Below are 26,377 nucleotides of genomic sequence, written 5' to 3'. Positions count from 1 at the left end.
AATCGAAGCAATTAGTTATAAACTTTCGACTTAGTCGAAACGCACTTTAATTAGGTTTTACATCGATTTTACATAGTTAATTTGGTTAAAATTCATGGCAGAGACAAGCTGGTAATAAGTCCCTCAATTTTGCAGCTCAACTTTTAGCTTTAGATGCTCCGACAGATCCTTGTAGATCAGAGGGTCGACGTGGTCTGTTTGATGGAAGAGAACACAAATTAAAGTCAAACGATGGAATGGACTCTTGCTACTGCTACTCACTGTTGCATTTGTACTTTAGATTCGACCATATAATCATCTCCTGCGAGAAACAGAACACGCCCAGACGTCCGCCCTTGAGCGTTGAATCGTAGACGTTGCCCGAGTCGATGACCAAGCTCTGGCCCTCGTACATTCTGCGTGGGAATACAAAAAAAAAAAAATGATCAAATGTTTCATGACTGTTCAAGCAATCACTCACTGCAATCGTATCAGACCAATCGCTGGGCGATGAACCAACGACCAGCGATACGAGGTCTTCTCCTTCCAGGCCACATTCCTTGGATCCTTCCACAGCAGACGCGCCTGCCCAGGCGTATCACTGTCGCGCCACAAGCTATTCCTCATCATGGAGCCCGGTCCAGTGTGGCTATCAATGAGCTTGATCTGTATGCCAGGCTCTGCGGAGGCAATGAATGGCTTCGACTCCCAATACGTCTGTGAGCCCTTCTTCCATTGGACCACATAGAACTTGTGATTGCTCTGATAGCTGAAGATGAAGCCCGCATAGTCGTCGTCCGTGTCATCGTTCACATAGAATGTGCCCTCAAAGTCAACGCCACCGAAGGCATCGTCGCCCACGACCAGCCCAGGGTCCGAGTTGAGGGTCTGGACAATCTCAGTGCCATTGGCATGGACCACCCAATTGGGATCTAGTTGGGATTCGCCCTCGGGATCCAGGCGTACCGCTCGGATCGAGCGAAAGTCCGTGTGATGGATCATGGAATTATTGGGGCAGTTGTCCAGGATATTTGGGATGCCATCCACATCCTCGTCCTCCTCGCAAATGTCGCCCTTGCCATTGCGATTAAAGTCCAGCTGCTGGGGATTCTTGGCTAGTGGACAGTTGTCCCTGTAATTGGGTATTCCATCGCCATCGATGTCATCGTCGCAGGTATCGCCCTTGCCATCGCCATCCGTGTCCAGCTGATCCGAATTGCTCACCATGGGGCAGTTGTCCTCAGAGTCCTGGATTCCATCATCATCGCCATCGATGCCACTGTCGCAGGCATCGCCCACCAGATCCATGTCGCGATCCTCCTGCATGGGATTGGGTATAGTGGGGCAATTGTCGCAAACATCGCCCACACCATCATTGTCCACGTCCGATTGATTGGGATTCCTCACCGAAGGGCAGTTGTCCACCTCATTCGGAATGGAATCATTGTCGATATCCTCATCGCAGGCGTTGCCCACTCCATCCCCATCCGAGTCCAGCTGCCGCGGATTGAATTTGTGTCCACAATTGTCGCACACATCGCCCACACCGTCCCCGTCTGCATCCAGCTGCTCCGTGTTGTAGGACAGCGGACAATTGTCCTTATTGTTCTGCACCTGATCCCCATCGGCGTCATCGTCACAGCCATCGCCATGGCCATCTAGATCGGCATCCTCCTGCCCGGAATTGGGCAGATCCGGGCAATTGTCACGCTGGCAGTGGAGCTCGGAACAGGCCAGCGGTTGGTCTGGCCAACCATCCAGATCTCGATCTTGTCCACAGATCAAACCATTGCCCGCCCAGCCAACGGTGCAGCGACACTGATAGTGCACGCTGTCGGAGTACACGCAGACGGCATTCCTGTCACAAATGCGTCCATCCGGACACACAGAAACCGAGGATCTGTCCAGGCAGCTATACGTGCCATTGGTCACAAATCCATCATTGCATTGGCAGCGGTATGAGCCCTAAAAGGGGAAAATTCACATGTAAGAAGAGATAACAGCCAGTCGTTTGTTTTACTTACAATCTCATTGATGCAGGTGGCATGGAGCGGACAACTAAAGTAACCCGACTGGCACTCGTCGGTGTCCAGGCAGGTCTGCTTCCTGTACTCCACAGACAGATGATCCGCAAAGTAGCCATGCGCATGGATGCCATCAAAGCCGCTCGGACAGGGCGTACACTTGAAGCCCGGATTGAGATTGTGGCAGACAGTCAAATCATCGCAGGGCTGATAGATGGCACACTCATCCACATCCCTACAGCTGGTGCCATTGATTTGGTGACCCTTTGGACAGGAGATGCACTGGAAGTAAGGCGGAAAGCCCATTCTCAGACAATGGGCACCTAAGTGGATCAGCAGAGAGACAGGGAGAGAGATGAGCAATGGGTGGAAAAAGGGATTGATTGATGATGTTGTATGATTTTTGATGATGTGTGAGATTTAAACTAGGCATCAGAATTGTCGACCCAAAGACAATATAAAACATAAAGTGAAATGAATGGTACACGACTTTTCAGAGTTCTGCATATAATATATGATACTACGAACATGATAGACCTCTATCAACTCCAACTCCTTTTAGACTTAAACTGCAACTTACCCTCTGCTTGAAATCCACATTATAAAATGGGTCTCTCGCTTCTGTAGCATGACCAGAAAATGATAGTGTATAAACATGAAGCGATTCGTTGAGATGTGGGAGTGTGGTGGTGGTGGAAGATGAGATTTCAAAGATATGTAGATAGATACATTATATAGCCAATGGTTGAGTTTATTTATTAAATACCAAAAAAACATTACAGCATACATTTTTGTTTGTTTGTTTGTTTGTTCATTAGATTCTATTCGTATTTAATTACAGTAGTAGTTCAGGGATCGGTAGGGGAAGGGGTAAAAAAATCTCGTTACACGTTTATAGACTCCACTTTCTGGGCATTCTATTTGAGGGGTTTTTTATTGCGGGGGAGACATACATATGTACGGGGGGTAGGTATATTTTTGTTCGTTTTGTTTGGAAGATTATTTTGGGTATGGCTAATACTTGAAAATTCCTCTCCGTTTTGCCAATCGAAAAGAGCTTACAACTTATGACTATTTTATATAGGTAGTAAGTAATTCATTATGTGCACACATTCTTCTGTTTGTTTTTTGTAATTTGTAATCGCATATATGACATATGTTTATATATCTCGTTTATCTTAGTCGAAACGCTGCTCTCCCGCTCTGTGGATTAGTTCGTTATGACCGAGTATTTGCGGGCCGTGTACTGGCTCTGCCTCTGATAGTGAATGTTGCCTAATACAAATGAGAATTGTTTATTAGTTAATCGTATATGTAATTTATCATATTTCGCTAATATATTCCACCTACTGCTTGCTGTATGCCAAATGCCAAAAGCCAAGTGCCTGGCTTGTACTTTGAACTTTTACCGCCCCAAAATCAATTAGCAAAGCAAAACCCCTGACATATAAGGAAGTTTGTCCCACCCACAACATTCCAACACGCCTCAAACACGATGACTCTGAGCTCTAATTAGCTGCCTCGTTTCACACATTCGCTGGAAGCCCGAAATTACCCTTCATACCATATAATTTGTCGAGGGTTTTTCGTCTTTAATTCAATCAAAAGGGTTCAGAGCGAGTCCTCAGTCGCCGTCTGAGTACCATTCCCAGTCTCTGGGTTCTGGCAAAGTGGTGGGGACTTAATAAATCAAATAGTCGTGTGAATTGAGTGCACTACAGTTGGATTTATGGGGTATATCCACTGTGGGAAAATTATGGACTAAACTGAAGAATTAAAAAAATATATATTTAAATCTCTTTGAATTCTTTAAACATTTAACTGATTTAAAATTTAATAACTTTTAAAAAGAAAATCTTATGAAGGACACTTTTCTAAGCCATTTAATCTAAGAACAAAAAATGAATTGTTAATTGTTAAAGTTGTTAAAATGAAAACTCGAACTTTACCTCAATTTTCCCATTGAATGATTGATTGATTTGCTTTCACAATCCCCCCTATAAACTTCTAATCAAATTAGAGCTGCAACTTTTGTATTTCCCAGTTATACGATCCTACAATAGAGCAACCCACGCAAGAACACGATCCATTGTAGTGGCACGACAAACTCAAATTAGCCATAAAATCAACAAAATGTCCAACAATTTCTGGCCACAAACAAAACACTCCACTTGAGCACTAATCCGGGAGGATGGGGTGGTGGAAAAACAAAAAAAAAACACAGAAGAGAGAAAAAGAAACCCATTCCATTTCCACATCCACTTCCATTGCGATTCGATTGGTATGGGTTTGCTTAAGTTGTGCGACTTACCTGAGGGGCATGGTGTGTCCATGCAAGGATTACGTAGAGAACATGTGCGTCCATCACCTTCGTAGCCAACTGGACAGGAGTCACACTGGGCTCCGTTCACGGTATCGTGACACTGAACGCCTCTGCAAAGAGTACAGAGAAGGAAAGAGACAGAAGAGAGACACAGATTCGGTTGGTTAATGGTTGATCAGGCAGAAGGAGGATGTGTTGTGTGTTGTGTGTGGTTGGTCCCCCCTCACATATTGTTTATTATTATTAATACTGACAGTCAGGAACAAACAGCAACAAAAGACTGTTAATGTTAATGGGGGGGAACACATGGAAAGGTAAACCATACAAAGGCAAATTTATTAATGATGTTTAGTGGAAACAGAAACAAAGTTACACAAAAGGCTGTGCAGTGCTTGACCAGCGAAAGAAAGATCTGTGAAAAGAGAAAAGGTTACCCCTATTGAGAGGATGGAATGGGACGGGGACTGAGACTGGGACCCAACAAAAGCGCACCGACAAAGCGCAGTTCGACAAGCGACAAGACATGTGCCAGAAGGTGCCTCTTCCTCTCTCCTTCTCAGTTTTATTTCGGATGCTTGCGTTGATCCCCCGTAAGCGTACAGGAAAAGGTTCGGCCAGGTTCCCAAAGAAAACAAATTACAATTACAAGAAAATCTTATTAAAAGCCAGAAAAACACAAATAAATAAAGGAGAAAAGGAGAGAAAAGAGCCAAGAGACTCGAGCTGTGTGTGTAGGTTGTGTAGGATGCGAGATATGATACATATGATGGCCCATGGCAAAAGTACGAGTACGAACAACAAAATCCAGGCTCCATTGCATGGCATGGGATGGCATGGCCTGGGCATGTAAATATACAAGTAAATTTCTCCCCAAAGACAGGGGTCTCTTATTTATGCCCAAGAGTGTGGGATTGCTTGTGGGCTTATGGCTGCAAAATATTTACATATCATGACATGGTCATTAGTTCGCATCGGTCTCTTCTCTTCTGTTCGGTTTGGTTCTGTTGAGGGTTACAGTTAAAGTTACCCGTTACCCTCTGTCCATTGGGCAATGCTTCAACTTCAACTTCAACTTCATGTGCATCCTCGTCTTTCAGTTGAAACTTAATTTCCAGGCCTCGCTTTGCATCCCACTTTGCCAGCACATAACTCACAACAGTCCAATTTTCTAGGAAAGATCACCCATCGGGCATCACCCATCAGCAGCAGAACTACCGTGCCCAACTGACCCAGAAGCCATAGTTTCCCATATTTTATGGCTAAGCACACAATGGATTTTTTCGCTTGCCGGAAGTCTCAGTCAGAGTTAGGGCTTTTGCGTCTAGAGAGTCAGTCAAAGAGACCCTTGGCCCCAGCTTCTTAGCTTGCGTATAGCCCGGGAGTAAATAGTAATCATGGAGGGAAGTTTAAGCTACTAAGCAGGGTATAGTCACAGTTTAAATACTCTTAAATACTCTTGAATCCTTTTGAAACATTATTATTAAATAAACAAATCCATTTGTAATTATTTGCACACTTGACACAATTTCAATTATTCTTTTGCACAACAAATAACACACACAAGTAAATCATGGAATGAGCGAAAGAATAGGCGAAAGAATGAGCAGAAGAACGAGAGCATGCTAAGAGAGAGAGAGAGAGAGAGAGAGAGAGTACCAAGCATTAACACCGCTCTCTCGCCTCTTTTAATTTCAGCTTCCGCGTGCATGCGATTATCGTCAGTTCGGCGGGAAAAGCGGAAAATAAAGTCGCTTAGTTCTTATTAGTGTAGTGCAGTGAAAATCATCAAATATCCTGAGTTTAAAGTGTTCAATCTCTTGCAGTGACGTACCAAGACAGTAAAATGCAGTGAAGTGAAAGTGCAGTGCAACAAGTGTGCTCTCCACTATTTAATTCATTATAATATTAATTTCTTGTGCAAATAAACCCACGGTCCCATTGGTGTTCCAGGTGTCTTAAAATGGTCGACCGAAGGGTCGAAGGACCGAAGGTGCGATAAGGCAGAGAAACAAAAAGAAGAGAGCGAGTGCTAAGCCATGAAGCAACTATAAAGGAGGACTCGTCGTCGGCAGCGTTCCTAGGGTCATTTCCCCCCGACTCTCGTGGTATGAGCAGCTTGTACTCTTGTAAAGTTGCTGTCTCTCTCTCTCTCTCTCTCTGCACGCCCTTTCACTAGCACCTTTTGACAGCATTGTTACGTTTCCCTCAAATAAGCCGACGGGCCCTCCTTTATAGTTGCTTCATGTGCTAAGCCTTCCACGCACAGCTGTCTCTCGCTCCAAGTGTCACAATTAAAGGTGGAGTGGAGTTGTGATTCTCTCTCCTACGCAGCTGTGAAAATTATTCCAATATGCAATTCAAAAGGTGTAAAATTTGTAAAAAGAGAATCGTGCCATTAAAAAGGAAATCAAAGAAAGGAATGTAAAAAAAATGGGAAAAGTGTGCTAAAATTATTATATATTTTATTAAAAAGCCCGTCCTGCGCCCGTCTTAATATCGAAATCGTCGCGCAAATTCACGTCGTTTCGTCCGTCGTAATCTTGTAATTATTCCGAGGGTGTTCAACAATTTTAACGTAATGGTGAGTGAAATTTTGATATGTATCTTTCCATGTCTCGCATTCCCATACATCCATTTAATGCAGAGTATTATAACAACATTTTCATTGCCTTAACGAAAAAACAAACCTGAGTGGCAAAAAATAAAAGATTCAAATTGTGTTTTTTCTATTCTTTGGCTCTGTCAGTTGATGAGACTCATCAGAGTGCGGGCTCTGCTCTTGACTTTGGCATATCCATGGTGGGCATCAACACACTTGTCCAGAGTGCGGTGTGTATGCGTAAGCATTTTGGGGGTTCGGTTGTGGCTGCCACAACGGGGGACGGCCTACCTTGCCTCCAACTGGCAGCAGCGGACAACGCGCAACGCGCAATTAGCAAAAAGTGTTAAGTACTTAAGTGGCAAGCGGTCTAAGTCAAGGCGCGCTGCTGTCCACTGCCATGGCCATATCCATGTTGGATATTGCGTAGGGGTTTTCGCTTTCTGACTATGTTCCCAGCCCCAGACGCCTCCTCCAACTGGCACTGGTACTGGCACTTTGCGCTTTTCTGCTTTGTTTCAGTTCATTCGAGCATATTGTCTGTGTCTGCGTCTGTGGCTGCTGCGGCTTCGTTTGAGTGCTGGGAAAATATCCAGTCGAGCGCAACGAGGAACGCATTAGCATTTCTGCCACTGACCCCGCCCAATGTCCATCTTCAGCTATGCTATCCCTCCATGGTTATCCCATGGTTAGCATGACGAACCCACTCGGACTTTTTTGGGATCTCACTGGGGCTGGGCTCTCTCGATATTATGTCTTGACTGCCTTACTGCCTGCTTCTACGACGTTCGTTCCTTTTATTAACCACGCATTCATAATTCATAATTCCAATTTGCTGGCCTGCCTTGTGGTTCCCTTTCTTCTTGTTGTTGCCGAGACCAGTTCAAACACCAGCCAAAAGAGCCTTAGAAGGGGCAGCTCCTCCAGCAGGAGCAGGGCTCGGACCTGAGTAATGTGTGAACATGGTTCTGAAGCATGCAAAGGCTTTTAGGCCATCTGCATCTGAGGCCTGGTCTACACTTGTGGGCCTACAGTGGTAGGAATTCATATATGACAGACCCACGAGATTTGTCAGGGTTTTTGCAGACAAGTAATCACAGATTTTAGCCACTCATTTTCTCACTAAGAGTCCTTCTTTAAAGTCTTTCAATGGTCTATCATCGATCGTAACCCTAACTCTTATGGGTTTCCTTCTACACTTTGCTTCCCAGCTACCATTAAGCCTCATCCAAATTGCTTCTAATGGTAGCGCATGCCATGCAAATGCCCAGCACTTACTTCTAACAACAAAAGAGCCAAGAAACACACTTGGCTGCCACTCGTATCTGGTGCTCCCTTTTCGGGGGAGCCACCATCCGGCAGGCAGGGGGATCCATGCAGTGCCACCATCCTCAATCCATCCCATCCAACAAATCCTCCACTCCACTCCTTCTATGTGGCGCACGCTTTAGACAAACTGCAGCTAACTGCCATAAAGCGGCGTTTATTTTGCCACAGGCCACTTATCTGTGAGGTTGCTTGACTCTTGCTCTGACTACGACTACGACTTCAGCTGGGGCTTTGGATATGCCTCCATCTGTGGCTCGGGTCTGATCTCGACTTGGCCCGGGCTTAGGCTAAGGCATGGGCTTGTTTTTGTTTTCATTGCTGCGCCTGCACAATGTGCCCAGAAATGAGGTTTATGCGATGAAAGATTTTTCGAATTTAGATAAGTAAAAATTACCATTAAGAATCAAAAATATATCTTTATGAATTTAAATGCAACAAAATCCTAAGGAAACACCATTTAAATCCGACAAATTTCACCCCAAACTAAGCTAAATACAAATTCAAAAAATTACAACCATAAATATCATGATCTACTCAGCGTATAAACTTGGCCCGAGCTGGATTCGCTGCTAGTCAACTATTAATTTGAATTCAGGCAGTCAAACGCTGCCACAGACACAGCCACAGCCTCAGCTCCAGAGTCAAGAGCCACAGCAACAACAACAACAAGCCGAACCGAACCGAACCCACCGACGACAACGACAGCGACAACAGCGAGTTGGAATCAATGGATCCACTTTTTCCCGATGCGTAGGCGAACTTGATTCCCACTGAGATATGCGTTCCACCGTTCCACCGAACTTTGATGTTTTTTGTAGCGAAGCTGTGAACCAGCCTCTCCGGTTGCTTCCTCTCTTTCGTTTTCCTGCTTTTCCAGCCACACTTTGAGCCATTGGCCGTAAACGTTTTGTTTGGGCCACCAAAAGACAGAGAGAGAGTGAGACAAACCAAAGGGGGAGAGATATGCATAGAGAGAGATTTTAGATTCTGTGGGAAAGTTGCCACAATCAAATGGAATTCTGTCTCGAAAATGTTCAACATGCCTCGTACACATGTTGCAGCTAGCAATCGGTCTTCAAATCGGAATCTCTCTCACTCCACTATCACCTATCTATCGTATCTATCTGTAGCTGGGTAACATAATCTACCTCTTGGTCTTGATTGCACTGCTGATTATTTCATCATCTGCATAATTTTCGAAATTTAACAACATAGAAGTGTAAGAGTGGTGTGTGCAGGGAAGACTGATTTTAGGGGCGGAGGCGCCTCTCGACTGTCATCGGCCTGGGGCTAAGTTACGATTGGCTTTTTAGGTGGTCAACCGGTGGAGAGTGGAATCAAAAGTGCTGGGAATATGCGAATGATCTTAATTTAAAAGATGAACGAGGGGCGTGAAGAGATAAACCTAAATCAGATGGGGATAAGCATAGGAATCTCCAGCACTCTGTTATACTTCCCCATTCATGTTTATATCATAAGTTCTTGGAATACCTGAGAACATTTTTCAATCAATATAGAGCGCTACCAAAGGGACCGATCCCTCCTAGGCCAATATTGAATTTCAACACAAAAGAGAGACACCTCAGGGATGTATATGGCAAGTGGATAACCCCTATAAAAACCAACATTGTAGATAACATGCGCAACAAAAGGACAACCCAACCAACCGCAGGTGTGCATGTCATTAGCACAAGTTTTATGGTCTTTTAATAGAATCGATCGTCTCTGAGAGACTCCAAAGAATGGACTTTAGAATCAAAGTAGGAAACTAACAAAGCGTTGACCATGTTCTCAGCCATGATGCCGCATTTGATTCAGTTGGCATTTGTTGGGTTCTAAATTAAAATGATTGGGGTATGAGAAATTGGTGATTCAGTTTTTGGGGCGGCTTGCCACACACATTGGCCACATTTCATCGATAATGAAAGATGACAGTAACCAGTCGGCGGCGATGGACGCATCGTGACAACATTTAAAACAATTTTATGCAAATTAAAATACGGTCAGAGGCGCACCTTACCCATCGGCAATCCAAACAAACGATCCCTAGACCTACACCTACAACACTCGTTGGTTCTTTGGTCAGGCTTGGGTCTTGGGTCTGTGGGGGCTCTTTTCAATAATTTACACAAATTTATGGCCGAATGCTTCCTATGCGCGTGGCCCAGAGCACACAGGCGCTTGCTTCTCGTATTTCCAAAAGGGCTACCCAGTCCAATCCATGAAAGAAATAACAGAAATCACTTTAAGTGTTTTGACACAATGAAGTCAGTCAGTCCTCAGAGTTGGATCTGGGCATTCTGGGATTCTTGTGGCAAAGGTGCGGGTTCTCTTTAACTAATTTATGCGGCTATTTCAAGTGCCATTTGTGGTCCAGCGAAGACCTCTCACATCTTGGGTCGCCCGGGTCCCAGTTGGTTTGCTGTATTGCAAAGGTTTTGTTGCATTTTGTTCGACAATAGTGTCTACCAAATATTCTGGAGTTCCATCACCGTTACAACGCACAACTTGTTGTAGTTTTGTTTAACATATTTATGATATTGAATAGTGCCAGAATTTATGTTTTTATTAGGGTCCAACACATGGCTCTGTGGGTCTTTAGCATAATTCGATGATTGAGATTAACACAAATTTGGCATTACACAGCCAAGAACAATCTTGAACTATTTTATGGGATATCCGACTGTGTCGACTCTTCCGGTTATCAAAAATGATAACTTAATATGGGGGCTGTGGGTGAAGTGAAAGGTTTTCCTTGTCTGAAGTCAAATTTGTAGTGGGTTTTCGGGCCTTCATTCGTTTCACCAAGAGAAATTCAGCAAAGATAAGACTTGCTCCCATTTGTGTATCGCAACACACATCAAAGAGATCTTTTGCTAGATAGTGTAAAGATCATTTGAATGCATATTTACCTACACCATGCACAGCTTGATTGGACTAAACTGTCTTGAAGCGACAAGGGATTAGGGAAGTCTTCTACGCATTCGGATTGACATATCTACGATCTATGCAGCTTATCAGATGGGATGAGGCGAAAGGCGAGAGGCGGAACTGGTTTCAGAATCACTCAAATGACTCACACAAAAATATTCCAATGTGAAGTCTTGTTTCTCCAGACTCTACATCACTCCACTTACTACTCTCTGTTCTGTTCTGATCTGTTCTGTCCCGTGTAACCTGCTTATGGCATTTATTTATTCGTAGAATTCAGCAAGTAAATAAACCTTGAAATGTGAAATCCTCTCTCAATGGGCGGCGCACCACTTGCTTATCAATCACACATATAGATAGAGATATGGATGGGGATGTGCCAGCTAGTCAAGGTGTTGTTAAAGCTTGTGGCCTGACTAGATCATCAAACCATAAACAACATCAAATTGCCATTAAGGCCAAATGCAAATAATTGCACAGTCAGACGCGAAAGAGAGAACCTTTTGGACGGCGGATCGACGGCGGCGCTTTTAAAGCCCTTGGAGCCCACAGCATGACAAATACAATTAACGTGGATGCAATGGCCACGCCCTTGACGCCATTAAGAGCTTCACAAACTGCGTTAATTTTGCACACAACATCGAGGGGGAACAGGACTGTGTATAAACTTACGGATAGCATTGGTAGTTGGCGCAGGTGACGCCCGGTTTGCAGATTTTGCCATCGCCAATCAAGCCGGCAGGACAACGGCCACACCTGGGACCTGCGGCCGAATCCAGACAGTCGACACCTGAAAGAGTTGAGGAAAAACGTAGCATCTAAAGCTATCGAGCAATCGATAAATGTGCACTTACCGCGATAGCAAGGATTCGCCGTGCGACAAGTGGGCTCCAGTCGCAGCTGATTGTCCCCGGATAGGGGATTCTTGCAGCCGGCACAATTCTCCAAGAGCATACGCAGGTACGCAATCTCCTGGCGCTGGTGGGCGACGTCTTCACGGAGCAGCTTAACCAAAGCCAGTAAATCGCTCAATGATCGTGCGAGGGCGTCTGGGTTGGGAACACAACAAAAAAAACACAGAGAATTACAACAACAATATAACTAGCGGCGGCGGAGGGGGAGGGTAAAGAGTTCCGTTCAGTTGAGGCTTTAAATAAAGCAACAATAATTCATGAACACCCTCTGCACACAGAGGGGTCTCAGGGGTACTGGTGTGTGGGAAGCGTTCAAGCGTCTGACAAGATTAAGGTCTAACCAATGCAAAAATCGCACTCATTTTAACCCATGCACAAACGCACACAACATCGGATGCAGCATGGTCGGGACAACCTCTCTCTGTCCCCCCCTGATTGCAACCTAATCCGCTTTGTCGCTCCAATGCACTCCTTCGGCGCTTTGAACAGCGCTGCTAATGCGTTCAGAGGGGTTTTAGTGCAGCTTAATGCAATGGGACAACAAAGAAAAACCATCCACAAAAACCAACTTCCCGAACTCTCTCTGTGAGTCAGGACCTTGATTGATTGAGTCACTGCTGCACTAATGTGGGACTGCACAATATAGTAATACAAGTCGAAGGAGAATAATTAACATTTGTGTGTGACTTATGGCATTTTGTTGTGGCATAAATTAAAACCAAGCTCATGAGATCAGTGGAGAGAAGAGATCCTCATCAGAGGATCAGATCAGGCATACATTCGGTATTTATTTTGGATTTTAGTGATATATTCATACAATAATCCAGCCAAGCTGCTGCTATAAAGAGTTTCCCCCATGATTAATGCATATAATCCTCTTATCTACCATTACCAATTTGCCTGCCTATGATCTTCATTAGGGTCGAAAACTATCTTTATTTAACCTGGCTAATGCCTTACAAATCTGGCAAGCAATTAATAACAACACTTGCAGACAGTCAGCTATATATATATAGAGCTCTATATATGCATACCCTTAGCAGTGGTATCCAAATCGAAGACACTGACACTGTCTTTGCCAATAAGTCGCCGCTAAGTGCTGCGGAGAGAGAGAGAGGGAGAGTGGTGGAGGCGCCCACATACATAGATACAACGCTAATGAACGCCAAGATATGACAAAGCCCATGCATAAGTTGTGCACTCGTTTGGTATGAGGAGTAGGAGCACACACACACTGATACGAGTGCCCAGCATAATTATTATTTATCTGGCTCAGTGCTGGCTGCAGTGCAGAGCAACACCAAATTGGTAGCTTTGCTCTGATCTGTACCCACGATCTGGCCTGGCCCGCGCACAACCAATCTCTCAGCAGCCTCTCAGTTGACATGGGTACGGTACGGGGCGGCATATAAATCGCAAAGGCAGAAACGTAATGAATGAATTACGTGGCTATGCCGACGACTGCGACGACGACGAACAAGATAGAAACGAAGGTTGCCAAATGTAACCAAAGCGAGATCGAGAGACGTAGAACCCAGAGATCTCTGTGACTTGGAACGGATGCGTTTGGGCGTTAAGGCGGCGGCGGCGGCCGCGGCGTATTCAATGTTGACAAAACTCACTCCGGCAGGCCAACCAGGCAGTGGAGGCACGAGGCAGGAGGCAGCCAGTGAGCCAGCCAAACCGACAAAGTCATACTTTTGTACAGGCACAAGATGTGCATATGGGGAACCAACCAAGAGACCAAGAGACGATGCTTGAACTAGTTTAGTTGTTGCCATGTGTCTTACATGATGTTGTACAGCTTAAGAGCTATACAGATGATAGACATATCAAGGATATTATTGAGCCTCTAATTGAGTTTTTAGTTTGGGATTACTCGAAGATTGGGAAAAGAATGTTTCGGATATTTTTATTGCACTCTTAGGTGCTTGGTTTTCAAGGTCTCGCACACATGTCATTGAAATTTCAAGCCCCCACTCGAACCAAAACCCAACTCAAACGATCCCTCAAATCAGTTCCCCAGCCTACACTCTGGCACATTTGCTTAATTGAATTATGTTCCTCAAGTGACATAAACGCCAACGGACAACAGACAAGAGACAAGTCAAACAATTTCATCAACGCGGCATCTAAGCCAAAGACTTTCGGAAGACATTTCAGAGATCAGGCCACGACACGCCTTTGGGGCAAGAGTCGTTGACTGCTTTAGGACTACCGACTGTCAGCTGACAAAAAACTGTGTGGAACTCTGAGATGGAAACCGATGGGTGGTGCAGTAATGTTGTGGTACTGTGGTTGTGGGCAAAAAACCTACCTTCACAATCGCCATGCAGAATAGGTATATCGCCACGCTCAACGTCCGTTGGCACCTCCTGGTGTCGATGATCTGTAACTCCTTCCCGGGAGATGGTTGGCTCATACCAGCCGCGCACATCGCGCTTCTTGTTCTTCTCTGGAATGATCAGTGGGTTGTGGTACACTGACTGGCAGCAGACAGGCAGCAGTTCTCTCAGAAAAACTTACCACGTTCCGTGATCTTGTTCCTCAGCATGCGTCGATTGCCACGACGATGCAGTCCCTTCTGGCAGTTGGCCCGCTGCAGGGAGTGCTCCATGTCCGCATCAAAGTGCAGTGGGTACTTTCGCTCACGGAACTATCAATGATCAATACAGATTTCTCTCAGTTGTATATGTAGCTACCCCCAACAGAGAATGATCCTCCCCACTCACCAGCTTGATCACTGGATCATCCATTTGTGTGTAGAGTTTTGCCAGATTCATGTCAATGTCATGATGCGTGCTCGGCTTGCAGTCCACATGGAGGGTAATGCGATTCTTAGAGAACTGTAGAGCCAACGATCGTATGGTACTCGTCTCATTGATATTGGGTATCTCAAAGTTACGCGACTCGGTGGCTCCATTCGCACTGATGTCCAGTGTAACCCGCTGCTGTTTCCGGTCCAAAAAGAAGGACATTTTGTGCTTCAGCATGGGGAAATCAATCATGAAGAGGGCTTCTATGGAAATGTGCAGCTTCCGACGTGGTCTGAAGGAGTCAAGGGCCCAGATAGGGTAACCTATGAAGTGGATATAAAGCTAATAAATGACTCACCTTATGTGTCGTGTTGATATGACAACATCGCCCTTTCGTATGAACTGCTCGAGTTCAGCAGAGGCAACTGTGGGTGAGAAAAAATAAAGATTTAATTGCAGAAAGATAAAGTTGTATAGCAACAGAAAATTAGATGGATGGGAGGGTTGTCTGAGATTATTCCTTCTTAACACTTCCTCTTTTGTGGATTTTTCGTTATCTGTATACTATTAAGAGCCACTTCCGTTCCTCCAGCAGATAATCAAACAGATCGATTACCAAATCAACAGCTAAATAAATACCAAAAAAACTCAGACAAATAACATCGGTTTGGGTCATGTTTGTAGAGCCCAAAAGACTCTGCCACTTGCTCCATTTATCCACAAACATTGGCAATTGCGTTTTTGCGCCTGCCACAAGATTACGACACGCGGACACATTGAACATGGAACTGTTTATTTTGGTCAACCCCGCGAGAGAGATCGTTTGTGGTTGGTGTTGTTTCTGTCTCTAATCCAGCGGCATGTTAACCCAAATAAATACGAAAGATATACTCGTCGTGGTCGGGGGTCCGGTCCGTATTTGCACAATCCGCATTCGAAGTACGAGTAACAAGTCCGCCAACTGTCAGGGCAAAAGAATCTATCAAGCAACGTCTCCATATAGAATTTCACGCATTTGCTGGGTTATTTGTCAGTTGTTTTGACAGGCTCATGATGCCGGGTGGGTGACCTTCACGACATGGACATGGCTATGGTACAGAAATTGCATTGGCCAACTGCTTGCTTGAGCTCAAAGCGAATGAGTCTCTCTCTCTCTGTGCTCGTGCTCGTGATCGGGCACCGCCAACGCCATCTACGGATTTCAGGGAGGTCACCAGCTCAACAACCAATGAACCTATCTGACAGTTGACGACGTTTTCATTGGGATTCAAACTCCAGCTCGAGCTCGAGCCCCGAGATTTACATAAATCGCCAACTTGGATACGATACCAAGAGTGCGGAGTGCGAGTCTGAATGCCATTTCGGGCGTTTTCACGGCAAATATTGACACTGGGGCCAGCCTGGGCGATCATTCGTTTATTTGTGACCATAAAAGAAATGGTAAAAATATGTACACAAATACACTGGAGGGAATCTCTTTCGATAAATATCATTGAATCAAAGTTTTCGCTTAAGATCTGATCGCTGTGTAATTCTGGATAATAATTACTGTAAGTTTGCAACCAGATATGCATCTGCAACTATGTTAAGAAGAACCAGTAGAAGTTCTCTATAAACTACACTTTCTATGGCGACGAATGATACAAAACTTGTTTCATGCCATTTAAAACTTTGAAAAAGTCTAACCTGACTTTCTTTCAGTGCATTTGCACAATGGAATTTGGGAAAAAGAGTTGGAAGAGTGGAAGGCATGGGGATAGTCTCTTACCTGGATCCAGTGAGAGTGATGCAACTTCCACGAATGTCAGCGCCAAGGCGGTCAACCCGATTAGCAGCACGCGCGTCCAATTCATCGTCACAATCTCTGGCAGGTCTGTGGGTTGGGATGCTACGACTCTATATATCTGTACGTATGGCAGTGGAGGGGCTACGAAAGTCTGTCCGTCCGCTGTAATATAAATAAAAGCATGAAATGAAATGAAAAAGACCAGAAAATCGGAGATGATCAGTCGACAGTGGGTCGGTCGGTGGTTGTTTATTTTCGTTTTAAAAATAAAATTCCACGATAAAATGCACTGCGAGAGGCGGTGCCGGCAGGCGCATCATATAAAATCGCATAAAATAATAAATAAAATTCAAATTAAAAATGTAATAACGAGAAAAGAATTAACCAAACAGCAAGAGAAATGTTTGGGCAGCATATTTGAAATATTTCATCGGCCAACCCCCGGCCAACACTTTTCTCGCCCCACTCTTTCCCCCACTCTGCCGGAAGTACTTGGTCGGGTATCACCTAGATAACTATATATACATATCTACATATATCCACGGATTTCCCTCTCTATATCTTTCATCTCATTTAGCCATCTGTGGGCGTCATCATAATAAAGCATTTCGTAGGCAAAAGTTTTATATTTCTTTCTGTAATTTCCATGTGCGTGGATTTGAATTCCTTCTTTGAGCTTTTCGAGATTTATGTTGGATTTTTGCAATTATTCTTTCGTCTCTGCTCCTGCTCTGCCTGTTTTTTACTTAAATAAATGTTTGTTTAATTCTGTAAGTTGGTGTGGATATTGTGTTGCTTTCTGTGTTTTCAGGTGTTTCCGCAAGCGGAAGTTCACTGGAAAGACATTCTGTAGATGCTGAACACAACAAAAGAAAATAATTCTGCCTTTTGTAGTTCTTAGAAGTGTAACGCGAGAGTAGATATATTTCTATATTATTTATGAGAGGTCTTCAGCTATGTTGGGGTTACAGGTAAGAACAATTAATTTCTGGCAATGGTATGAGGAAATCGCTTTAGTTTTTCCTTATTTCCCCCACGAACTTGTATCTAAATGTGTTGCTGAATTAAAAAGCAGATTTGAATTTTTTTTTTCGAGCTCTAAATTAAGCAATTAAAGATCGGGTTTCCTATCTGCTGCTCAAATAGATGCCGCCTGCCATTTTCCAGTTTTGTAATCGTCTAATGAATTGCAGAATAATTTACTCAACCATGTTGTAGGATTTTCCACAGGAGTATCTAAAGTTTGATTAGATTATCTTCAAGCACAAACAAGTTTTGCCCACAAACATAATTTTTACATCTGTTTAGGCTTCTGTTTGTTTGGCTTAGAGAAACCCATCAATCTGCCAATGTACTCCTTCAACGGCTTCTGTCAATCGAAGACCATTTTCTATCGTTCACATAAATCTTAAGCGATCAAAGAGGAACTAAAGTTCTGAAGTCTTCAGTTATTTTAGTGTTCATAAATTCTGTGTAATACACAAATTTAACGATCTATGAAATAAAATAATATAAGTGCACACTGATTGGCATTAAACCAGCTTCGGAAAATCGTAAAATCAATTGGGAAAGTGGCTGGTGCATTTTCCCTCTTTCTCTCCAGTTGCAATGCCCACAAAAACGTCAAGATGTGTTATAAACTACACAAAAAAATCCAATTGGGGGAAAATCTGTACCAATTCTCTCATCTGCAAGAAATTACACAATTTTCATGCTTAAATAAACACAAGAAATGCGGCCAAGATTTTGTTTGCTTCTGCTTCAGCTTCAGGCCTAAGGCCTCTGTGGCTCAAAGGTGTCCTAGGAATGTAGTAACGGTCACGTCGATGCTCCCCGAGCCACAGAAGAATCCACAGAAAGCCAAAAGCAAATGTCGTTATGGCCATACAAGCCGACAACCTCTCAGATACTGGTCCAAAATGTTGACTGACAGTTATGGATTTATAGTAGCAGTCCGCACGTTGCTCGTGGCTTCTCGTTCTCTTGGCTACAATGTCACTGAGTCACAAAGTCCCAGTCGTCAGTCGGGCGGGAGAGCAGTGGCATTAGGATCTATTCCGTTTATGGGTGTAATCGCAATTACCAGAGCACCACCACAATAACCACAAGTTCTTATGGTTCCTCAGTCTCTCCTTCAGGCAGTAAAAGTAGAAAAACAGTTGCCAAGACAGCAACTGCCTTAGCAGATTGTATTCTGGGGGAGTATTTTAATGTTTTTATGTGCCATATGCCGGAAGGATTACGAGAGGGCATTAGGTTTATCTTAGGGTACAGGAAAAAAGCTATAGAGCTACTTATGCAAATATCCCGAGGAAAATAAAGGCTTCAAGCTAAGATTTTCCATAATCTTCTTAGCGATCAAAATCTGTACCCTTCTGTACCCGAAAGCAAAATCTGTGTGTGCTGATTGATCAGGAAATTGAGAGGAAAACCCAGCACAGATCTTCTTCCCTTAAAATATCATTTCAGATGACAAACTGAACCGAAAGTAATCCCATCTTCTTCCGACCATTACCCATAAGTTCTTGGAGGCTTAAGTCGTTGAATTTTGTGAAAGGTTACCTAGAACTTAACCCGGGCAGTGCTGCGGATCTGTGCCAAGTGTTCATTGAGTGTTATTAATAGCCAGTTAAGTTGTCCTACCGCTGGCTACCGCGGCGAACCATACACAACCAGAACATTTCCCACCAAATGTCAACCGAATAATCCGCCCTCTCTCTCCCCCAACACACAGACACTTAAAAAGCAGAAAGAGACCAGAAGTGGGAGACACCTCCAGAGAATGGAACACCTAAACACATAATCCTCAGGCCTGAAATTTATTAAATACTTTTTAATGCCATTGGTTTGGTATAGATCATGCATATATCAGGCACACAGCAGCGACACAGACATATATCTCTGTCCAGGGCCCACGCATTCAACAACATAAGACCCTCGCCATGGAGACGCCAATCCAAATCACAACGACATCATTCACATCCACATCAACATCCACATGATGACTGCCGGCTGAGACGACAACGACGACGCCACATCAAGTTAATAAAGCGGACAAATCAAAAACAAAGTCCGTCTTTACGAGTAAATATATATCGAGAGAGTACTCCCTCCGTACAATGATTGACATTTAATTAAGCAAAAGGCAAATGCACACGGAAGCCGCAAAGCCAACAACAACTGACGACCAAAAACCGCATTGAACCGAAAGGCCAGAGGGGGTTCTGGAGATGGGATCTTCACCCACAAGTCAGCCCAGAGTCAGCCGGGTTGGACCCCTTACTGATCCGACAGAGCCGATTGAACAAGTTTAGCGTCATCACCAGACGAGAGTGACTGCGACTGTGACTGCCAGTGACAAAAGGCGTTTCTGGTCTATCATCAAAGGAAATTTGATGCTTATCGGAAAAGTCATTTTCATCAGATCGAATGGGTAGCCGTAGCCGCGTTGCCCGTTGCACGTTGCCTCGGGGAAGGCAGCAGTTGGGGAACCTTCACGAGAGTTCTGAGTAGTGCGAGGGTTGGTTGAGGGGTATGCAAATAAAGAAGTTTTTCACATGATATCTTTAGCAATCTACACTTACAAATACATCAAGAATATGTGTAGATATCATTTAAACACTATATATATGTACAACCCCGTCTCAGATGACTCATTGATGGACTCTTATGACGGCCCTCGTGTGGCATTAGAAATTCAAATATTTTGACTCTTTTCACTGCTTGAATGCAGCAGCATGCAACCTCAGCGGCCACGTCCCCCCAGGGCGTTTAAAAACAGCGCAAAAAAATATAACGAAAAAAAACAACGCTGGGCTGAGCTACTGCGCATGCGCGACTGCTGTGGATGTTGGTGGTGCTGTTGCTGTTGCTGCTGCTGCTGGCACAGCTGCCGCTGACGCTGCGCTGCAGTCGCGTGTGGGCAGGACAAGTTTCGCGTCAACGTTGCCGAAGCTTTAGCCGTTGGTGCCGCAGGCGTCGTGTCACTGAAATCAAATCAGCCGCGCTTAAATGCTCAGCCGAAAACTTCAGTTTGAGCCACAGAGATAGAGGTGGGGTGCGGGACTGCCTCTGGCAAACCTGCTGTCAGATGCTGGTTTGACATGGAAAAAATCTATGACGGCGCCTACGCATCCCCGGCATCAAGAAAGAGATACAGATGCAGACACAGGGAGAGCCAAGCTGTGCCGTGCCGTGCCGTGCCGTGCAGCGAGAGCGTGGAGACCCCAACTAAGCCACTTAGGGAAATTCTTCAGCGGATTTTCATTTGCAGCAAACTTTCTTTGGCTTTTGTTTAATATTTTCCAGGCACTTCATAATTGGAGGCCACAAAAAAAGCTGGAGCTGTAGCTGTAGCTTTAGCCTGAACTGAATTGATTTTTTGCTGCCTGATAAATTGGTTTCATCATCATAATGGGACTTTGTATAACTTCCGGCGCGAGTCGCGAGTGCCTGGGCGCGCGAGTGTCTGGGGAGTGCGTGAAAGTGACAAGATTAAGACCCCGGGGGACCCCGATTCAAAGTCGAGTTCAATAGCGACACTCGAACGGCACTTGACGGGTCCTCATTTTCATTGATTTCTGTATTTGTATCGATTTGAGTTGACTTTTATTTCGTTTCGTTTCGGATTTTTCTACATTTATTTTCCCACCCAAAAATGCAGTAGTTGACAGCTTGAAATGTTGTTGGCCATTCAGGTGTCTGCGGAGTCCTATTTCATAATATTGAAAGGTCTGTCAATTAAATGGTGGCGGGTGATGGAGATTTCTGGTATGGTAATTGCCACCTGCCACAAGTTGCTCAATCGAACAAAACAAAGTGTAAAATATGTTGGGTATAATTATTTATCGAGGCGTTGAATTAAAAAGACAACAAATATGAAAAATCGTTGAGCAGAGATTTGAACGAAAATAAAAGATGAAACATGATAATAAGTGTAGGGAACTCTATGTAGATATGTACATTCCATCCTATGCTAATTCGAAATTATAGTTTTCCCACATGAATAAATTACATGGGTGCATAAATACATTCTTTAAATACGTATTAGATATAGCCGGCAGCTAGAATCTGTCCCAAATGATATTAAATTGCCATAATCTAACATCTACCACATGCCACGTATGTGCTTATATGGCGGCTATATAATTATACGATATCGTCAGGTGTTTGCCGGACCACACCTCTCGCATCGCAGTCGCTTCTACGACATTTACATATCTGCGCAGAATATCAAATTATAGCCAAACCAAACGGCAAAGCAGATATCTTCCTCACTCTCCATTCGGATTTAATCAACAGGTTATAAATGATATATTTTATGCCTTGCCAAAGCGTATAAATTTCGTCGTTTTTTTGGTTTATTGTGTTGGTGAGGTTGTCAAAACGCTTTAGAATATGTTTAATCCATCATTAGGCCAAAAGCCGAAAACCCATTAACTAATGCTCATGAACCATTAAATCGAACTTTTCATTTGAATTCAGTTTGAGACACATTTGACGCCGTCAGTCGCCAGTCCAAATATTGTAACACAAAAAGCCAGACACAAGACTGATCTTTTATTGTGACTAAGGTTTAATTTGAATTGCAAATTTCGAATTAAAAAATTTGTTAGCCCTGTGCCCTGTGCAAGTGGTCGGAAATTGGTTGTTTGAATGACTTTCCTATGACGATGCGCTAATTTGCTGCTGCAACAATTTTCCACTTGATTTGCATTTGTTAACGAACCCATAACTCGCTCTGCCAAGCGGAAATTCCAACAATAGCAATATTATTTATGTTTTATTAATAAAGAGACACTCTATATATGGTCTGCGCAACGAGAATGATAGAGAGAGATTGAGTCATGTGAATGGGTTATAGAGGAAGGTATTAAATGGCAGGCGAATAAATAGTTTTTTACTTTTATTTATTCCCGTTTCGAAGGGAATAGCCTTTAATCTTTAACTCTACCATAAACTGGACTAGCTCTACGATAACTTCTTTCATCAGTATTTGTTGCGTGAATCGTTCCTTTACCTTACGATCCTCGAACCAGAAGACCCAGTCCCCCTCAGGTCACGACGCCACTGCCATTGCCACTGACTGTCGTAATATATTCAAATAATAAAAATACAAAAAATAACCGCAAGTCTCTGCTGAGAGACATCTTGGAAAGGCAGTTATAAATTGTTATGGAGATCTTTTGGCTCTTGGCTCTTCGCTGTGGGCGTCTTTTAATTGAATTGGAATAGAGCAGTGGAGCATCGTCTGCGCAGAAGCAAGCCACTTGGTTGGGGGAAATCATTCCAAATCAAATAAAATATATTGCCAGAGAATGTATTTAAACCAAATATACGTATTTGTGGCATTGTCTTTGGCTACATTTGGTCAACAATAAAGCAGTAAACAAATTGTGGCTGCTGTTTTGGCCACAAGTTGGGCCTATTTGGGTTATGCCAAACAATTCCCCCACATGATCACATAATTATAGTTCTCTAAGAGACATAAGCCCCCCGAATCGTAGCTTTAAAATATGTGTGGAAAGTCCAGTAATTAATAAATTATGACTGGACTTTGGTATTTATGGGCGCCAATGCAGATAAGACCCCAAAGATCTACCAAATAGATTAATGTGTCGGCCGCTCTGTGGATGCCACAGGCCGCTGCTCTGCGGTTTTCCTATTGGGTGTGGTTAATTAATATGTATCGAATGAATCGGATTTGAATTACAACAACAATTAGCATGATTTATCATCAGATATGAAAAGGCGGTGAAATGAGTCGCACATATAAAAAAATATTCATAATTTGGCCCAATCAATAAGGCAACGATTATCATGCCATAAAGACAGATGAAAGAGAGTTTAAATATTGGATAATAAAAGAGGGAAATCAATGATGGAGAGAATGCATTGTATGGGCCATATAGTATATGGCGGGTATATTTTGGATTTTATTTTGGTTAAGTTTTATATTTCTTGTTGTGATTTTTAAGAACCCTTGGGCAGACGGCGCCTAAGTCGTTCAATAACTGATATTCTACAATAGCTGTTATTAGTTTTAATGATGTAAATACTTGTTTTAAACACACTGCTACTATGTAAACATCGGAACGACTTTTACGATATAACCAAGGGCATACAAAAAGAGAAAAAATAAACTCGAAATGCCTGTATAGATTCTCTATATTTTAATGAAATTCTCAGATAATTCCCGCACAAGTAGAATTATATGTAAAGTCATTTCCAACAATTATACCGGAATGGACTTCCTCCCACTTTAGCATCCGCACTTATCCCACTTTCCCAGAGACTAGGCCAAGCAGCCTACTATTTATAGCACACTCTTGAGCGCCTGGCAGGCCGAGATCTATGAGATCTGAGAGATCTGGGCAACCTTCACACTCACCTTTTAGTCAAGGACGTTGCACGCCACCGCTCTCCGTTTCGAGAAGTAAGAAGTTGTTGTGTCCGGAGACAGAGGCAGAGAGACAGCTCCTTGGGCTGTTTAGCCACTTGCGTCTGTCAACTCGTAATTTAGAATGGAAACGACTCGAGTTGAGTTATTTTTACGATTATTTCCACACTTTTCGCCACACAGACACTCAAGAACTCACAAACGAACGGTTGTGTAGACCCGTTTATTTTTTCTTTATTTGTATTTTCCTTTTCAAAGATCAAACAAATCGCACAATCGTAGGGTCTTCACACTATAAAAATTGATAAGGAAACGGATGCATTAGATAATTTAAACCCTTTTTAAAATATCCGAATGCGACACACATAAATCCGTTCCGAACGACAAGCAGGAGAGAGAAATGGAGCTGGGGAAGTGGTTGAGTTGCGGATGGATATGGAGTTGGAGGTTGAAAGAATGAGGTAAACAGAGCAGGGAGACACACGCGAAGAAGATCTTTGGGAGCTGATTTTATTAGAACGAAATCGACACGCAACGCGATGCGACTCGACGCGAGCGGTGGCTATTGGAAAAGACGATCCTCTAGTGACGGCAACTGCTCCACAACTGACTTGATGGTGGGCTGGTGCCTGGCAATGGTACGGGTCTCTCTCTCTCTCTCTCTACCGCGGTCTTCGTGCTAATAAAAATTAAAACACTTTTATGCTATTAACAACAAGAACGCAAACGCGACGCGGACACCGACACGGACATGGGGGGACACCTTGACAGCGGTATGGAAATGGAAAACGAACGATGCTGAGGATGCTTCTGCGGACTGAGACCAGCCACTGGCACTGGCTCTGGGTGGTATCGGGAACTGTCAAAAACTTTGTCAGCGACAATTTAACAAACTGGCCCCATTCCGCCTTAACCCATCCGACGATCCAAATGATTTGAAAAACACACACTTAAAAGCCGTCATAGATCACGGTCCAAAATAGCGGGAATCTTTCTCGATTAGCGATTACGATACCGATGCGATATCTTCGATGAGTTGCGTTTGGTTTCGTTTCGGTGTTGGTTCTTCACCTGCTGATCTATCCGTACCGTATACCGTCTTGTTCAACGTGCAAACGAGCACTGAAACTCTGAAGGGAACACCAAGGCGGACCAGCCAGCCCGCAGTCGCCGCAGAGGCAGTGGCAGAGCAGCAGATCGGCAGTGGCAGAGCGGCACAAACAACTTGTTGTTGCCCGGTTTCCCATTGGCGTGTTGCCTGATTGCAGTTTGTTTTGTTCTCAGCTGTTGAGATGCCGTTGACTCGTTGCTGCTTTTGTGGAGCTCTTTCTTTGCTGTTTGCTTTTGTTGCATTTGTTGCTGCCTTTTGCTTTTGCTGTTTGCTGGGAGAAACGTCGCAGCAGCAGCAAAAGGCAGCATTTTGTCTTCGTTTGTGTTTCTTTTGACGCGTGAGTAAGCGGAGACGCCCACGTGCGAAATTTGCGTAAGATTCAGAGTTGCCAGACTGTTCGTGTAGTGGGGGGTTTACTGGAAATTATGGGGAAAGCGGAAAGATTGCATACAGAAAAGGTTCTTCTGATAAATAATATCTGATTTGAGAAAGCATAAGAGCATTTACTATCTTGCTTATATTTCTCACTTTAACTCGGAAAATATGCTAATATGTAGTTTATTCCATATTTCTATTAGCTATACTCGTAATCATACATGTATCCTACCTATTAGTCATTTATTTCGTTCTTAAATTTTCAGTGACTCAGCTGAGATGCATCCCACATGCTAAGTTTGTATAAAAGGTAAGCACTTCACTTATATTTTTGCAAAAGGCTTTAAGGCATTCAAGGGTACATGGTATTGGGCCATCAGAAATATTATTCCCATAAATTAATAATATGATAAAGCGATCATTGAAATTGTTAGCCTTTTCTGGAGAGATTTATCGATTTGCTGGTTATTAGAAGGAAACATAAAGTAGGATCATATAACCCATTAGAATGTTTATACTTTTGAGGATATTCTCACAATAAAATCGCCCACACACTGCACAGTCCCCTGGACTTAACGGTCTGCTCCTTCAGCTGTGTTCCCCACCTAATTTGGCCAACTTTCAAGACAAGATCCCACGCATTGACCAGCTGTGGGACACACGAGTACGTAGCTGGAGAGGCTGTGTCTCTACGGCCATGGGTAGGGGTTCGAGTAACCCAATTAACCAGCAGAAACATAAAATGACAATATCCCAAACCCCCTTGATCAACAATTTTAGTGTTAGAAAGTGGCTCACTTTCGATACACTGTACAACAAAGTCACGTTCCCACTTCCACTTAAAACTCAAA

General features: G+C 43.7%; 1 protein-coding gene across 3 annotated transcripts; it reads right to left on the bottom strand.

Moving 5' to 3' along the window:
- Positions 1–11: 11 nt before the first annotated feature.
- Positions 12–25,248, bottom strand: LOC117588051 (cartilage oligomeric matrix protein). Of its 3 annotated transcripts, none has more exons than XM_034279102.1 (14): positions 25,112–25,248; positions 24,032–24,332; positions 16,624–16,803; positions 15,214–15,280; positions 14,832–15,147; positions 14,626–14,755; positions 14,417–14,554; positions 12,040–12,234; positions 11,858–11,975; positions 4,315–4,436; positions 2,004–2,326; positions 461–1,944; positions 262–395; positions 12–194 (listed from the first exon to the last, which is right to left on the bottom strand). In XM_034279102.1, exons 3-14 carry the CDS (start codon positions 16,706–16,708, stop codon positions 124–126), a joined length of 3,183 nt encoding a protein of 1,060 aa, XP_034134993.1. In that variant the 5' UTR covers positions 16,709–16,803; positions 24,032–24,332; positions 25,112–25,248; the 3' UTR covers positions 12–123. The 3 variants fall into 3 exon arrangements, with proteins under 3 accessions (XP_034134993.1, XP_034134994.1, XP_034134995.1); XM_034279103.1 differs by having other exon boundaries at positions 25,130–25,186; XM_034279104.1 differs by lacking the exons at positions 12–194; positions 262–395; positions 461–1,944; positions 2,004–2,326 and adding an exon at positions 3,135–3,278 and having other exon boundaries at positions 25,112–25,238.
- Positions 25,249–26,377: the final 1,129 nt, after the last annotated feature.

The sequence above is a fragment of the Drosophila guanche genome, unplaced genomic scaffold (genome assembly GCF_900245975.1).
Source record: "Drosophila guanche unplaced genomic scaffold, DGUA_6, whole genome shotgun sequence".
NCBI classification, from domain to species: domain Eukaryota; kingdom Metazoa; phylum Arthropoda; class Insecta; order Diptera; family Drosophilidae; genus Drosophila; species Drosophila guanche.
The sequence above is the reverse complement of the archived record's forward strand: the minus strand, read 5'-3'. Positions and strand labels throughout refer to the sequence as shown.